The sequence below is a fragment of the Leucopleurus acutus genome (assembly GCF_964270905.1).
Source record: "Leucopleurus acutus genome assembly, chromosome: Y".
NCBI lineage: Eukaryota > Metazoa > Chordata > Mammalia > Artiodactyla > Delphinidae > Leucopleurus > Leucopleurus acutus.
This window is the reverse complement of record NC_139164.1, coordinates 5,341,649-5,357,592: the sequence shown is the minus strand read 5'-3', so window position 1 is coordinate 5,357,592 and position 15,944 is coordinate 5,341,649. Positions and strand designations below refer to the sequence as shown.

At 45.7% G+C, this 15,944-nt stretch overlaps 1 protein-coding gene across 1 annotated transcript in view; it reads left to right on the top strand.

Annotated features, from left to right (window-relative positions):
• Positions 1-13,600: 13,600 nt before the first annotated feature.
• Positions 13,601-15,944, top strand: part of PNPLA4 (patatin like domain 4, phospholipase and triacylglycerol lipase) — a gene marked incomplete at its 5' end in the record, with an annotated part of 29,016 nt that continues 26,672 nt past the window's right edge. The window contains 2 exons of the mRNA XM_082865549.1: positions 13,601-13,661; positions 14,823-15,007. Of these exons, the coding sequence (XP_082721675.1) occupies positions 13,601-13,661; positions 14,823-15,007 (246 nt within the window). The remainder of the gene's footprint in view (positions 13,662-14,822; positions 15,008-15,944) is intronic.

Here is a 15,944-nt window from a genome sequence, read left to right as displayed (position 1 = left end):
TGAACAAGTAACATGCTCTATAGCCATTTGACTTTTATTCAGGACAGAACCTAATTCATCTACCTTTAAATCAATCAGTACTCTATAAAGGTGAAGGAGGCAAGAGATGAGAGGGACAGAAATGACCATATTAATCTCAGCTTTCTTTTTTTTTTTTTAACATCTTTATTGGAGTATAATTGCTCTACAATGGTGTGTTAGTTTCTGCTTTATAACAAAGTGAATCAGTTATACATATACATATGTCCCCATAACTCTTCCCTCTTGCATCTTCTTCTTTTGAATGTTTACATATTTGATTTTATATCGCGATTTCGGTCATGTCTCAAGGAAGGGACACAGAGCACGTGTGCCCTTTGATGCATTGTAGACTCAAGTGGATGATGATAACTGGGTCTGAAAGCTGATTGCCTTCTCTTTGGAGGTGATGTGGGGAATGATAAAGCACAGGCAGGGGAGAGTCTGCTGGTTTCTAACTGGACTAGGGCCATGTTAAAGTGAGACCTCCCTGGCACTCCCAACCCTGGGAATTGGGGCTTCTCTCTGCCATTTACATCCTTCTGGAATCTGCGGTGTCTCACTCACATCAGCCAGCAGGGGGCAGCCTGTAGACAGTTATAGAAAACAATGAACTCGGACCATGTGAGGAAACCTATTTTCACATATGGGTCAGTTCCATCTGGCATTACGTTTGTGGGATTTTGCACGTCATCTTGCAGGATGCAGGCCCACTCTTCTGAAAGTCACTCAGTAACTAAAGGCAAACATTTCTGAGAATCTGCTGTGCTTAATTGCTACTATCCCTTTAATCGAGTTCTTTGGACAGAATCAAGGATCAGAAGTTGTCGCAACACTTTGAGAGCAGCCAATGAATAACCGGGGGGAAGGGAAACTATAAGACAGTGATAATAGTCTCTCAACAGTGTGCACTAAAACAGCCGCAGTTTACTACTTCCCAGTAAAACAGCTAAGGGTACAGCTTTGCCCTCTGACGAACCCGGGTCTCTTTCCTTTGCTCCCTCTATTTGGCCAGGTAATCTGGGGAAAGTGCTTCAGCGTGTGTGAGGCCACTTTCTCTACCTGCTTCAGAGCATTTATTGTGGAGATGGAGATGAGGAACATAACACAATTAGCAAAGGCTCTGGCACACAGTATGGGCTCTGTAACTATTACCTGATTACTATTAATTATGATTACTCTTCATGCACAGGACATTTAATCCAGTGCAAAGGTGCAGCAGAAACTGTCAGGAGTATCTGTCCAGCCCACGAGCCTCCAGGCCTTGAAGCCCATCCCTCGCCATTCCTCATTGCTTGGACCAGGGATGGATCCTGATACACATTTGGCCAAGCATATATTCTCTCCACCGGACACGCAGCCTAGAGGGAAAGGGAGGCTATTCTTTGTGCCGTTTGGCTGAACTGAGGGGCTCCCACGTTTGGTCACGTGCACCGTGAGAAGCAGAGAGAGCAGATCTCCTGAGAGGAAGGGAAATAAAAGAGATGCTGCATTAGAATCCACAAGACCCTGGCATTCCACATTTGCAGCAACACGGATGGACCTGGAGGCTGTCATACTGAGTGAAGTAAGTCAGACAGAGAAAGACAAATATCATATGATATCGCTTATATGTGGAATCTAAAGAAACGGTACAAATGAACCTATTTACAAAACAGAACTTGAGTCACAGAAGTAGAAAACAAACTTACGGTTACCAGCGGGGAAGCGGCGGTGGGGGGGGGGGGGGAGATGGAGGGATAAATTGGAAGATTGGGATTGACATATACACACTACTTTATATAAAATAGATAACTAATAAGAACCTATTGTATAGTGCATGGAACTCTACTCAATACTCTGCAATTACCTATATGGGAAAAGAATCTAAAAAAGAGTGTATATATGTATACGTGTAACTGATTCACTTCGCTGTACACCTGAAACTAACACAACATTGTAAATCAACCAAACTCCAATAAAAATTAATTTTAATTAAAATGTTAAAAAAAAAAGACCCTGGCAATCCAAAGCAGAAGCATGGTTTCCACAAGCTTTCCCCTTTTTAGTGCCCATCCCCTCTGGACTTCCATCGTTCCTTGGGTTCTGTATTCTAACAATAATTTTCTTTATCCACATATGATGATTTTTGCTTTTTTCTCTCAGCAACCAAGGGAGTCTTAACTAAGGCAACAAATCTCAAAAACAGAGAATTTTTTTAAAGAGCTCATTATTTTATAAGTAGAACCCAATAATCAAGACAGACTCATTTCAGGCATAGCAAAATATCCCTTTTCTCCCCTTTTCCTCCAAGATGATATCTGGGTATACGGAAGAGTATTTCCGAGCAGGGCTAGCTAGATGGGCCCCATGCTCAGAAGGCTCTCACACCTGGTTTACTGCTCTGCTGTCACCATCTTGAAATTCTTAATCATTTTACCTCTGAGCTTGCGTTTTACAAGTGAAGTCCGATGGGACAGTAAAGCGTACACACGAATGAGCAGAGAGGATGCATGCGACGTGCATCTCTGCTTTCCCTTGCCACCGCTCTCTTGCATAGGGCCTGCGGTGCCCATGAACAGGCACGGAATTCCAGTGGACCCGCAACGTGTGGGAGACACCCAGTCTCACAGCCAGCACAAGGTAAGCACGCCACACCCGGAACTGAGCCGGCAGGGGTGCTGCCAGCCTCAAGAGGACACGTTATTCATCCCCACCACAACTTCCTACAAATGCAGAAAGAAGGCACAAGGGTACTAAGAAACACAAATGACCAAGAAGAAACCCTATTACTCCCTTTCTTCCTGAGGTCACTTCCCTGTATTGGCCAATCTCTTAACCTGGAAGTGATGACATAGAAGAAAAGTGAAAGAGTAACTCTAGTTGTTTTCCTTGCAGTCCGTGCACACTGGTCAGGTGGAGAATGACCAACGTGGACTGTTCAACAGGCTGTGCAGAATCTTCTAGACCCCCTGATGACCAGGCTGAGGCTTATTCTAGCACTGGCTCTCTACGTGGGCACCTCCGTCGCCCAAACCTGCAACATGGCTCTGGTGTCATGGTGGCCAAATTGAGAACTTCTCAGGAACAGTGGTCCTCAGCCCTGGCTACACCTTAGATTCACCTGGGAGCTGTGTCTCCCTAATGATAATACTGATGTCCAGGCTCCATCCTACACGCATCAAAAGGAGCAGAATTAAGACGCTGTACTGGTGTACCACAGTTCCCAAGGCTATGTCTGCAGAAACAGGCAGGGCGATCTTTGTCTACAAACCCCAACATACAAACATGAAGTGGGGGATTAGCACACTGATTTTCTACCTCAACACCCCTCCTTCCCTCACTCAGCTGTGCCAGGGGGTGGGATGGGTTTTCCCCCTTTGCTTAGGCAGGGACTTGCCCTAAGTCGTAACCTGGGTCCTCTTCATCCACAGGTAGCCAATCCCAATCAACAGTCCTCGTGCCATCACGTCACCTGATGCGGAGGCCCGAGGCAAAGAGGCTGCACCAAAGCTTCGGGCATGAACAGTGCTGCCTCGTGTGAACAAATAGAGAAGGGAAGAGACCCCCAAGCCTGAGACGCGAGAACTTCCATGTTTAACGGTTTGCTGCAGGACGAGCCTCTAAAGTTCCTGGGGTGACGGTGCAGCTGGACAGGATCACTGCTGCCTTCACTTAGCAATGTCTTTATGACAACGATCGTCGTGAACGCCCCGTGAGCGGACATCTGCTTTTGAACATCTTGGGGGACAGTAGAGCAAAGCAGTCAAGGAATGAATCCCGGCTGGGCCAACGATCAAGCGTGCGATCTCGAGAAAGTTACTTTGTCTCTTTGTGCCTCATTCAGCCATCGTCACCACGTGAGCGCCACCGTCGGTCGCCCCACAGGGTTCTTAGGGACGTTGAATGTGCACTGGCGCGGGCAAGGCCCCTGGAGAAGACAAACACCAAAGACCACGCAAGTGCACGTTCAACAAGCAGCAGCGAATGCAAATTTGGCGTTGCTCCACGCCTTTGAGGACAGAAATAGAAACCAAATAAAAAGCACGCCCAGAGAGCCTTTGCGCTGCAGAAAGTATCAGTCACTTGCCACTCTAACATAGAAAGTACAGGAAAAAAAAAAGGCCTAAGTCAAATGTCAAGAAAAATGTGTAACTAATAGAAATGCCTCTGATTTCAACAATTACGCGTCAACATCTGATGAAAACACACCTCGGGTGGGTGGCCCATACAAGTGGGGTCACTGAAATGAAGTCTACGTGGTTACGAGATCCTTCTCACTCAATATTAAGCAAAAATGTTATTTTAGTTTCTTTGCTAACTGAAGGAAAATAACCTTTACACTCGTCTGTGTTCACAGAATGCTGAAATGAAGCTAACTTATATTTTAAATATTACCTTGTGAATGCTTCTGTACCCTACAGAATCCACATTTTTTCCCATAATACAACTGGGAATATGGGCTCATGTTGGTGATGAGCTGATTTTCTAAAATTTGGAGTGTATGAAAAAAGTAAATTAAAAATAAAATTTGGGGCTTCCCTGGTGGCACAGTGGTTGAGAGTCCGCCTGCCGATGCAGGGGACACGGGTTCGTGCCCCGGTCCGGGAAGATCCCACATGCTGCGGAGCGGCTGGGCCCGTGAGCCATGGCCACTGAGCCTGCGCGTCCGGAGCCTGTGCTTCGCAACGCGAGAGGCCACAACAGTGAGAGGCCCGCATAACGCAAAAAACTAAATAAAAATAAAATAAAATAAAATTTGGAGTATACGTGCATGAAAAAACAGGAAAATTAAATTTCAGAATTACAAAGACCTTTTGGAGAGCCCTGACCTTACAATTTTACTTTTCCAGCTGTTTTTTAAGTGCAATGTGGCCATGCAGCTACTCCAAGGACTCTGTTAGGAAAAGTTTACTTGCTGACAATGGCCCTTCAAAAGCATGCTAAGAGTGCAGTCATGCTCCCTCAAGGAGAGAGAGTGAATAAAATACGGGAAAGAAAGTTTGGCGCTTAAAATGACAGCTTAAATAGGGCTCTCTGGCTTCCATGTGGGGATTCAGAAATACAAAACTAATGTTAGGCTGGAGGTAGACTTCCCCAAGCAAGGAATGCTGTTGAATGACTTTGAACTTGCCATCTCTTTTATTCACAGAGAATGAATTCTGTGTGTTCATTATTTTAAATATATCTGCCTACTGGGAAATAGCACAGTTCATCAGAACTTGGGATTTTTTTTCCCCCCAGGAAAAACGGAATCAGTCCATACGATTCAAGAAGTACGGCTCCAAAATACTACCACATTCTAACAGTCACTACTCTGCCACTAGTTTTCTGAGAATTCAAGCCCTAACAGAAGATTCTGAAATTACAGCTGTCTTTTCCATGTCAGCCTGGGTCCTTTCAAACTTTCACTTTGACCTCCATTTCAGACTTCTAACCAATCTTACCCATTCATTTTGTAGCTTTGTGAATAGGGAATGTTTCTGTGTATAGTTTGCTATAACACATCACTTTTGTCTTAGAAATTCTGTGAAGATGTAAAGAATGATTTTGAAAGTTTATGTTAGTGGCATATTTCTTATGGTTTTAAAATCAAGTATGAAATACATTAGTGGACACTCACTAAATGGGGACTCTACTCTCTTCCCAAATGCTCAGAAGTAAGGGATGATGGGAGGACCTTTGAGATCACTTCCCACTCTACAAAATGCTTTTGGTAGAAGGGCATCGTCGTTATTGTCACAGCTGTTAAAAACAAACATTTATTTAGCCTCTACTTCTCTGACCCTATGTGTAGGATAAGATCCTTGGTAGCACTCCAAGAACCACAGCTCCCTACATGGAAATTTATCACAGGGAAACATTTGCATCCATTTACACCGATTTGGTGAGCAACCGTCTTGTACCATCTCTAATATCCAAAATAGCTCATATAATTCAAAAAAGGCAAACAAAACTACTGATTAATTCAATGGTGAACATTTATGCCAAGCAGCATGTACTGTTCACCTAAACATACCTAAAATCGCAACCAACTTTTCAACGCCCCAAACATCACAGTCGTGTTCTTATTTGTTTAGGGAAATGCTCGCCAGATGAATACGTATCATGAAGTTTTATACATCGAAAAGACTGAATTTTCCTGCCTTATGTAGAGATTACAGCTGCACTTTTGCTTGTTTAACTCAACAAATATCATCAGGTACTGCACTGGATGTGCTGGTTTAGGCTCGCCCAGCTGACTCCATCTGGACTCGGCAATGCTTCCCTTCATTCTGTCCATCGTCTGCAGTACTCGCTCCCCCGTTCATGGGCTCACATCACTGTATCACCATTTGCTGTTCACGCTGACTCTTCCAGGGACACGCATGCGACAAAAATAGAACCAGCAGGAGTCTTTTTCTAAGTTTGAGAGGTGGGTAGTGAAAGAACTTTTCCACTGATATGCTGAGAGTCTGTGAGGCTGCCAGCAGCCTCCTGGGGATGTCCAGACTGCAGAATGAAACTAAGATGAGAAAAACAGGAAATGGCACAATGGTGGTCTTCCAGCACCCACTGCATGCTTGATCCAGCCATCTCTACAGTTAGTCCTACCTCTAAACCTCCCCATATTTGATATTTATCCATTTTGGCTGCGCTGGGTCTTAGCTGCGGCACTCGGGATCTTCGTTGCGGCATGTTTAGTTGCAGTATGTGCAGCATACGAACTCTTAGTTGCGGCATGCATGTGGGATCTAGTTCCCTGACCAGGGATCGAACCCAGTACCCCTGCATTGGGAGCATGGAGTCTTACCCACTGGACCACGAGGGAAGTCCCTAAACCTCCCGATATTTGAACTAGCATATTCTTTTTGCTTAAGCCAGTTAGATATCTGAAACATAAACTAAAGATTCTCAACTGATATAAACATTTAGCTACCTTCTAGATGCCGGCAAAAACCAAGAAGTAGAGACTTCCCTGGTGGCGCAGTGGTTAAGAATCCACCTGCCAATGCAGGGGACACGGGTTCGAGCCCTGGTCTGGGAAGATCCCACATGCCGCGGAGCAGCTAAGCCCGTGCACCACAACTACTGAGCCTGCTCTCTAGAGCCCGTGAGACACAACTACTGAGCCCAAGTGCCACGACTACTGAAGCCCGCGCGCCTAGAGCCTGTGCTCCACAACAAGAGAAATCACCGCAACGAGAAGCCCACGCACCACAACGAAGAGTAGCCCCCGCCCACCGCAACTAGAGAAAGCCCGTGTGCAGCAACGAACACCCAACGCAGCCATAAACAAACAAATAAATAAATAAAATCCAAGAAGTACAAGACAGTCCCTGCTCCAAACCAACTCTGAACACAGAAGGTGGAGGCAACTGCATTTCTAACCAAAATGAAAGGTGAAAAATACTATCGCAATGCCTCAAGCATGGTAACAAAGAGAAGGGTGTGGTTAATATTGACAGAAGGTGTTTGAATTTAATCCAAAAGGACATACTGAGACAAAAGAGTTTTTTAGGCCCAGAAGAATAAGTAGAACTTTTAGAGTAGAAAAATGTGAAAGTACATTACAGTAAGAAAAAACAGTGAACTAAAAATGGACAGTTTATCCACTAAGATTTTTTTTTTAATTTTATAATGCCTACTCCAGTCCTTGTCATAGATTAGACACTAAAGTATATTTAAAGAGTGAACAAAGGCATGCATACAATTGATTAGATACATGATTTATCTGGAGTTAGGACCCTGGTCAATGACATGACCCCCTTCTATAACACTGTTCCTAATGGAAATTATGTTCTCTTTACAATAACCTACTTTATGACACAGCTTCCAGGAAAAGGAGTAATCAGAGTGACTTACTGCTGTAATTGATAAATGCAGAAAGGGTAGCTTGAGTTAATTGCTACACTTGCTTTTTTTCTTTTCCAGATGCAAACTAGTTTCCTAAATGTTATAAACTTATACATCACATTTATTAAACACTTTTACCACTTTTTAGTAAAATTATAAATGCCTAAATGTGAAGACCAATTACAAATTCTGACCAAAGAAAGGACTGAAGGAATAACAAGTTTCTGAGACCCGTCAAGGGCCAAAGAGCACGATCCTGGGCACATAATAAGAACTTACTAGCTCATTAATTCACGTCTGAACCACTGTAGGGGAGGAAGGTCTGTCAGCACCGTCGTAAAAGTTATATGAGACAATGGGTACAAAGGATTGGCATGGAATGGGCCCTCAACAGGTGTCATAATTATTAATAAGCTTCCAGCAAATAGGAGTAGATGCAGAAACAAAATACACCAGAATTCTTATTTTCTCCCTTTGAAGTGAGGTGATTAGATAATTGGATGTTTTGGCAATTAGGCTGTTTCTTTTGAAGACAGCATCAGTAATGATGAGATCCTGTACTCCAAATTAAAACAGAGTAGTATTTTGGTGAATCTGATGAAGCATACGGCACCAAAGCTGACATTCTGTTTATCACTCAGTGCTATCACTTGTTTGACACGGATATTATTTCCCCAATAATCCCCTCCAGGAAGGTAATTATCTGAAGGGTAACGAGAAGGACTATTCCCGACCATCTGTACCAATTGTGGACCACAAGCGGCCAGGTCAAGGGCAGAGCTGTTTAGCAACAAAGAAAACAGGGCAGAGAGAATACAGATTTTCTTTTATTGGGCTTTTAAAAATATTTAGGACTCCTCTGTCAGGCATTTGGTATCCCACTCCCACCATCACTTCACAACACCAACACCTGGCTACCAAAGATCTAAAACCCCCTTTGTATAAAAGATATCTCTTAAGTATGAACATTTTGAAAGCTTCTCTGCTCTATCTCACACTTATGCAGAATATCAACTGCAAGCACTGTAATTAAGTAATTCTAATACAATAGCAGAAACACTCAGAAAATCTTTCTACCTTAATCTCTCAGTTCAGTGTATATTATATTTGGAAACTTTCAGATATTAAATTAAAACAAAGCTTATACATAAAGGTTACATTTTTTAATGTTTATTTCTAATAGAAATAGCTTGATACTTAGTTTCTATGCCATGTTAAGATGATCTATAGTGTACACTTTCAGATGTCTCCAATCTCAAGTAAATTACACCTCTTAAGGACGCCTAGCTTTGAATTGTTTTCAAATGTCACCAGCCTGGTTACATACATACATTTGCATATATATGTACATATATAACAGAAAATATATTACATATATAATTCATATACTTTTTGAAAAAAGTATTCTTCCATTTAGAAAAGAGTCACCCAAGGGACTTCCCTGGCGGTCCAGTGGTTAACACTCCACGCTCCCAATGCAGGGGGCACAGGTTTGATCCCTGGTCTGGGAACTAAGATTCGGCATGCTGCACAGTGCGGCCAGAAAATCAAATGAAAAAATAAATAAATAAACATAATCACAAAAGTACCATCACAGCTCTATGCAAGAAGAGTCACCCAGTTTTACTTCAAGTAGTTGGTTCTTCTACCATATTTCTAACAGAGAGAAAACAAGTGTAATGGAAAAGGCCCTTACATTAGTGAGATCTGTTTAGCTTGCAAGATTTAGAAACTCGGTTCTAACTCACTTAAGAAAACAAAGAGCAAAGGGTGGCTGCGGTGTGGGAGTGAGCCAGGGATGGTCGCAGTTGCATCCCCAGGCTCTAGAAATGCCATCACACCTACTAGGCCAGCTTCTCTCCCTCTCTCAGCCCCAACTCCCTCTAAACTGCCTTTATTCCCGGGCTGCCCCTCCACACGGTGGCCTTTGCGACGCCTCCTTAGAGAAAACAACAACCTGTGGGAAGGCATGGAGTCTCCTCTGTGGCTTCACGTGGGACACTCTACTCCACGACTGCAGAACTGCCTTGCTCAGAATTCTACGGTGGTCTCAAAACAAGGGAATGCTTCAACAAGGCACAGAGGGTGTGGTGACCCGAGCTGTCACCTTGAGGCCCCTGTGGCAAAGGGCGCTCCTGTGTGTGCCAACGGTGTGGCCACAATCCTCTGAAATTAAAGGCTGTGCATCTAACCTTTAAAGTGCATCAAGTTCAGCTTGCAGGGCTCTGGGAGGGGGTTACAGGGGTGAGGAGTTCGTACACGGAGGGAGGGTACGGGTGTCGCGGGGAACGATGGCATATACCCCACAGAGCTGTTCAGCTGTACTAAGATGCCAAGGTTGGAAAATAAATGCCACCGCGTGGACAGTAGACTGGAACACGAGATTACACCCAGACACTTTGCGATAGGCTCAGTCCTTGGGGCCGAGGTGTGGCAAGCATCCCTTATCCCTCCCTTACCCCATACCTTTCTCTCTTTAGGAGAATACATGATCAAATCTTGCGGGAGGAAGCTGGGGATGTGGAAAGCCTTGGGCACTTTGTTTCTGTGCCAGCTGCTCTCGTAGGTACCTCCCAGAGCTAAGGGTTTGCTGCCCCCCAGCTCAGTGTGGACATGCACAGCACCCGTGTGTGGCTTTGTACGAGCACATGATCAAGCCTCTGCAATTACACATTGACTGTCTCCCTACCCTCTAGGCTCTAGATGAGAAAGAACTGAATTCCTGTCAATTTTGTGTGCCCTGAACCAGCACTGTGTTTGTTAAACAATGGATACTTAAATGTTCGATAAATGGCTAGAAAATAAACCAGTTCAAAACTAAATTACGGGGCTTCCCTGGTGGCGCAGTGGTTGGGAATCTGCCTGCCAATGCAGGGGACACGGGTTCGAGCCCTGGTCTGGGAAGATCCCACATGCCGCGGAGCAACTGGGCCCGTGAGCCACAATTACTGAGCCTGCGCGTCTGGAGCCTGTGCTCAGCAACAACAGAGGCCGCGATAGTGAGAGGCCTACGCACCGTGATGAAGAGTGGCCCCCGCTTGCCACAACTAGAGAAAGCCCATGCACAGAAACGAAGACCCAACACAGCCATAAATAAATAAATAAATAAATTTTTTAAAAAAGCAAAAAAACTAAATTACCGGGTTTCCCTGGTGGCGCAGTGGTTAAGAATCCACCTGCCAACGCAGGGGATACGGGTTCGAGCCCTGGTCCGGGAAGATCCCACGTGCCGCAGGGCAACTAAGCCCATGAGCCACAACTACCGAGCCCGCGAGCCACAACTACTGAAGCCCGCACGCCTAGAGCCCATGCTCCACAAGAGAAGCCACCGCAATGAGAAGCCCGTGCGCCGCAACGAACGCCCAATGCAGCCAGATAAATAAATAAAAATAAATAAATTTATAAAAGAAAAAAAAAACTATAAATTACTAAGGAAAAAAGAGAGGCAAAACCAGACAAAAGATTTACTGAAAAATGTTCTGAAAAGGCAATTAAATTACTATATACTCACAAGAGTAATTTACTTAAATCCAACAATCAAAACAAGTATTTGTTAATCACACAGTATGTGCCAAGTGCCATGCATGGCGCTGAGATTATAAAGACAAACGTGAATGAATGATATTCTTCCTTACCTTAGGAAACGGAACCTTATAATTAGTTGCATGTGGGTATGACATGGGGTAGAAAGGAGGAGAGAGTTAAAAAAAAAAGAGTTTAAATTGTTAAGAATTACGTTATGGAGCTTTGTGGACACTTTTCCTGTGACCCGTAAATTTGGCGGGATCTCACTCACCGGCAGGGGTGGTAATAACGGCTCATCTCATCTTTCCTTTAAGCAAAGGATCCCAAAGCCGTGGTGTACGTCCTGCCTGCCCCAGCGACAAATTTCTCACCTGTCTTCTGAATCGACCTGCTGGCAGTGCCTCAAAGCAGGAAATAGGTGGCCCGGCCACCACTGCAAATTCTGGCTCTGTGGACCTTGTCTCTCCTTAAATTTTCGATGCCACCGCACCACTTTAAACCAGAGCACCCCAGGAGTCAGACCGGGGCTTTGCAAACTTTAGTGTGCAGAGCAATGCCTGGGGATGCTGTTAAAATGCAGACTCTGCTTCAGGAGATCTGAGGCCTGGGATTCTTCCTTTCTAAGAAGTTTCCCGGAGGAAGCTCTCTTGGGAAGACCACACCCTACCAGAGAGTTCGAAGGCAATAGAAGAAGGCAAGAATGAACAGCTTGGGCTTCCCTGGTGGCGCAGCGGTTGAGAGTCCGCCTGCCGATGTAAGGGACATGGGTTCGTGCCCTGGTCCGGGATCCCACATGCCGCGGAGCGGCTGGGCCCGTGAGCCATGGCCGCTGAGCCTGCGCGTCCGGAGCCTGTGCTCCGCCACGGGAGAGGCCACAACAGTGAGAGGTCCGCGTACCGCAATACAAAAAAAAAAAAAGAATGAACAGGTTGTCCTTCTATATTTCCTGGATATACACACACTTGCCCTCCCGTGACTAAATTCGAATAGTAGTAAAGAATTCAGAGTAATGCAGTTGTGCTATGCATAGGCATTAGGGTGCCTGCAGAAACAGCTGTCTCAGAAGTCTACTTACAAGAATAAACACGAGATCTCTTCCTTAGTCATGACATCCAGCGTTCTTGCTTACAGAAAGTGTTGTGGGCCAGAGCCCAGGTCACTAGCATCCCAAATGAGGGAGAAAGAAAAAAGGCCAAGGTAAAGGCCATCTGGGGAGCTCCCACCCACTCCCTCTCCTGCTTAAGGCAGAGACACGCGTTTTTCGGATTCTCTTCTGTACTTCAGTGAGCGTAAATCTGTCCTTTAACAAGGGGGCCTGGAGAACCTTCAACCAGAAACTCTGCAATTCCTTAAGGCTTGCTTGTTAGGATTACATAGGGAAGACACTGTTGAGGGAGAGAAGGAATTGTCAGTCCTTTGAATCCGGGCGGGAATGCAAGCCAAGTGGGCCGCCTTAGAAAGGTGCTTCTCAGATCTCCCCAGAGCCAGTGGTGCTACCAGACGACACAGGCTGGTCTGCTGAAGCCCTGCTATGCAGCATGAACGTTACGATTTAGCACCAACTCGGATTTCACCATCCCATTTTGCAGAGAAGTCACCTGGGAAGCTCAGAGAGGTCATATAACCCACCCAAGGCCACACAGCTTAAGGAGGGCTACGGATGTGAACGCTGCCCAAAGCCATAGTGCGACCTTTCCAACAATGCTTAAGGAAATATCTGAGGGAGTCTTCCAAAAGCTGCGGGGCATCCAATCCCAACGTAGCCCCTAGACCCCGCCCTTACACGGACAGCTGGACCGCCCCGAGGCTGAGGGGGGAGGGAAACCACTGTCGGGGAGCAGCCGCCAAGAAGGCCAAGCACTTCCGGTGCACAGAAAATGAGGGTCGTTCAGGGTCAGCAGACTTGCAGGTGAGGGCCGGCCCGCACGTGCCGCATAGGGAGTAAAATGCATCCCGAGGTATCCGAAGACAGTATGACCCGAGACGAGAAAGTCTTATCCCTTACCCGCCCTAGGGGACACCAAGGTCAAGCGGCCGAGGGCGCGCCGCCATGCCGAGTTCAGCAGTTTAAGTGGAGCAGGCGGAGCCTAGCGGACGCACGCATCGGCGCGATGACGTCACAGACCCGCGCGGGTAGTCCGGCCTCAATCCCTTCTGCGGAAGCTTCTTGGGCGGGCGTGGTCCGGCCCTGATAGGCACGGCCCGGTTGACTGACGGCCCGGCCCCGCCTTCCGGATAAGGGATGGCGGGCTGGGAGTGGCGGGGGACGAAGTTCTACACGGAAATGCCTCAGACCTGTATTGGTAGGGCGGAGCGCGGGGCGGGCGGGGGGCAGGTTCTGGCCCTCCGGAGGTGGCTCCCGGGCGAGTGGGTCCGTGTAGGCATCCCTGGGGCTGTTGCAGCAGCGACCCTCGTCCCGCCACCCCCAGACCACAGGATAGTGGGGGCACTGGGCCTGCGTACGATGGGTCGGCCCCCCTGGAGACCCATCCCCTTCTCCTCTCTCCAGTCTGAAGAAATTAAACCCAAACCGGGGCTCGGCTGCAGCGACTGAGCCTCCTTTCGCACAGAGCCTGGCTCTGCGCATCAGAACGAGTGTTTTCGGTTCCTAAATTCCAGACCGGGACCAAGTGCCTAATCTGAAGGTCCCGGGACCCCCGAGAAACCCCTGAGGGCATCCAGGGGGAGCAATGGGGGGGGGCACTGTTTTATACACGTGGTGAAATCGTTCCCCCTGAAGTTTCGTGAAATATAGTTTCATTGTTAGATTTGTTGCAAGTATCAGGTGATGCACATGTCATTTCTTTGAGCCTCCAGTTGCCCTCGCCAGTCATGACCTCAGTTTGTCTTGAGAAACTTGGCTATGAAATACACTGCATCGTTGAATAATTGAGTATTGCATTATTGAATAATTGAGAGCATCAGGTTAAAAAAACAAAACAAAACAACAGCAACAAAAAACGGATGCTCATGATGGAAACGGTGGGGAGTCGAGACATATGTTTTAAATTCACTGATGCACCGCAAAGAGCAAATGTGTCTTTCATTTGAAGTTTGCTACCTTCTCTAATGCTTTTACCAGTAGTCCACACCCCCAAAAGTATCAAAAGGTCAAGAAAAAAGGACCAAATGCCTTGCCAATGGGAATTTAACCATTTGGTTTTTGCCAAGTAATTAAAAAGTAGGTTGCATAGTCTATGTACTGAACAAATATAGACTGTTGTAGTTTTTTTTTTTTTTTTAATTAATATGATTGTAGTGGGTCAAGGTGAGAGAGGGAAAAGTTTCCTTGAAAGATTTGGGTGATTAATTAGACTTTAATTGAAAAGATTATGCTTAGAACAGAGAATTCTGTATATAAAAGAAAGCCTTGGAATGATGACTAGCATAAGAGTACACAGCATGTGGAACAAACTATACCAACTTAACGGGCATTCTTGGGTTTTGTGTCACCAATTTCACAGCTAGAATGAAGCACATCAACTTGTCGTTTGCAGCGTGTGGGTTTCTGGGCATTTACCACTTGGGGGCAGCATCCGCACTTTACAAACACGGCCAAAAGCTCCTGAAGAATGTCAAGGCCTTTGCCGGGGCTTCTGCGGGATCCTTGGTTGCTTCTGTCCTGCTAACGGCGCCACAAAAAATAGAGGTAATTAAGTAGTAACTAGGCTGTGTTTCTCATCCAGAAATTACGCCCAAACAACGAAGATGACTGTTAACTACCTACTAAGTTAACTGCAGAGAAGTAATCCTTTGCCTGGGAAACAGAAAAGGTTGACTTCTTTTAAAATTTAATCATTCAGGATCTCTGCTCTCCATTTGGAAAAGATTATTATTTTGGGTGACAACAAGACAAGGAAATAAAATCCCTTCTTTTACTCTTGAGTGTTTATTTAGTCTTAAGATTCCAGCTTTGTTTCTTTCAAGCAAAGGATATTTCTCCATTAACTGATCATGAGAAGAGCACAGAGCCTGTTCTCAAGGCCTTGAACATGTGGCTGATAAGTCTTTGCTTGCTCCTATTTACAGACAGGCATATAAACTAAAATGTTGGCCTGTAATATCTTTTTTTTTTTAATTTTTATTTATTTTTGGCTGCGTTGGGTCTTCGTTGCTGCACGCGGGCTTTCTCTAGTTGCGGCGAGCAGGGGCTACTCTTTGTTGCCGTGCGAGGGCTTCTCATTGCTCTGGCTTCTCCTGTTGCAGAGCACGGGCTCTAGGCACGCCGGCTTCAGTAGTTGCAGCACGCGGGCTCAATAGTTGTGGCACACGGGCTTAGTTGCTCCGCAGCATGTGGGATCCTCCCAGACCAGGGATCGAACCTGTGTCCCCTGCATTGGCAGGTGGATTCTCAACCACTGTGCCACCGGGGAAGTCCCTGTAATCTCTTTTAAGAGGAATGATATTGGAATTTAATTTGTTTTTCATTCCCACAGTAAGAAGCAGCCCTGAATTCCAAGCAGTTTATCTAGAAGTAATAAAAATGAGCATTAAGTATTTCACTTAATGTAATCTATGTTTTTAAAGTCTGTTTTCTGCTTCTAGACAGCCATCATGCATTCTCTGACTGTGAGAACTGGCTTCTG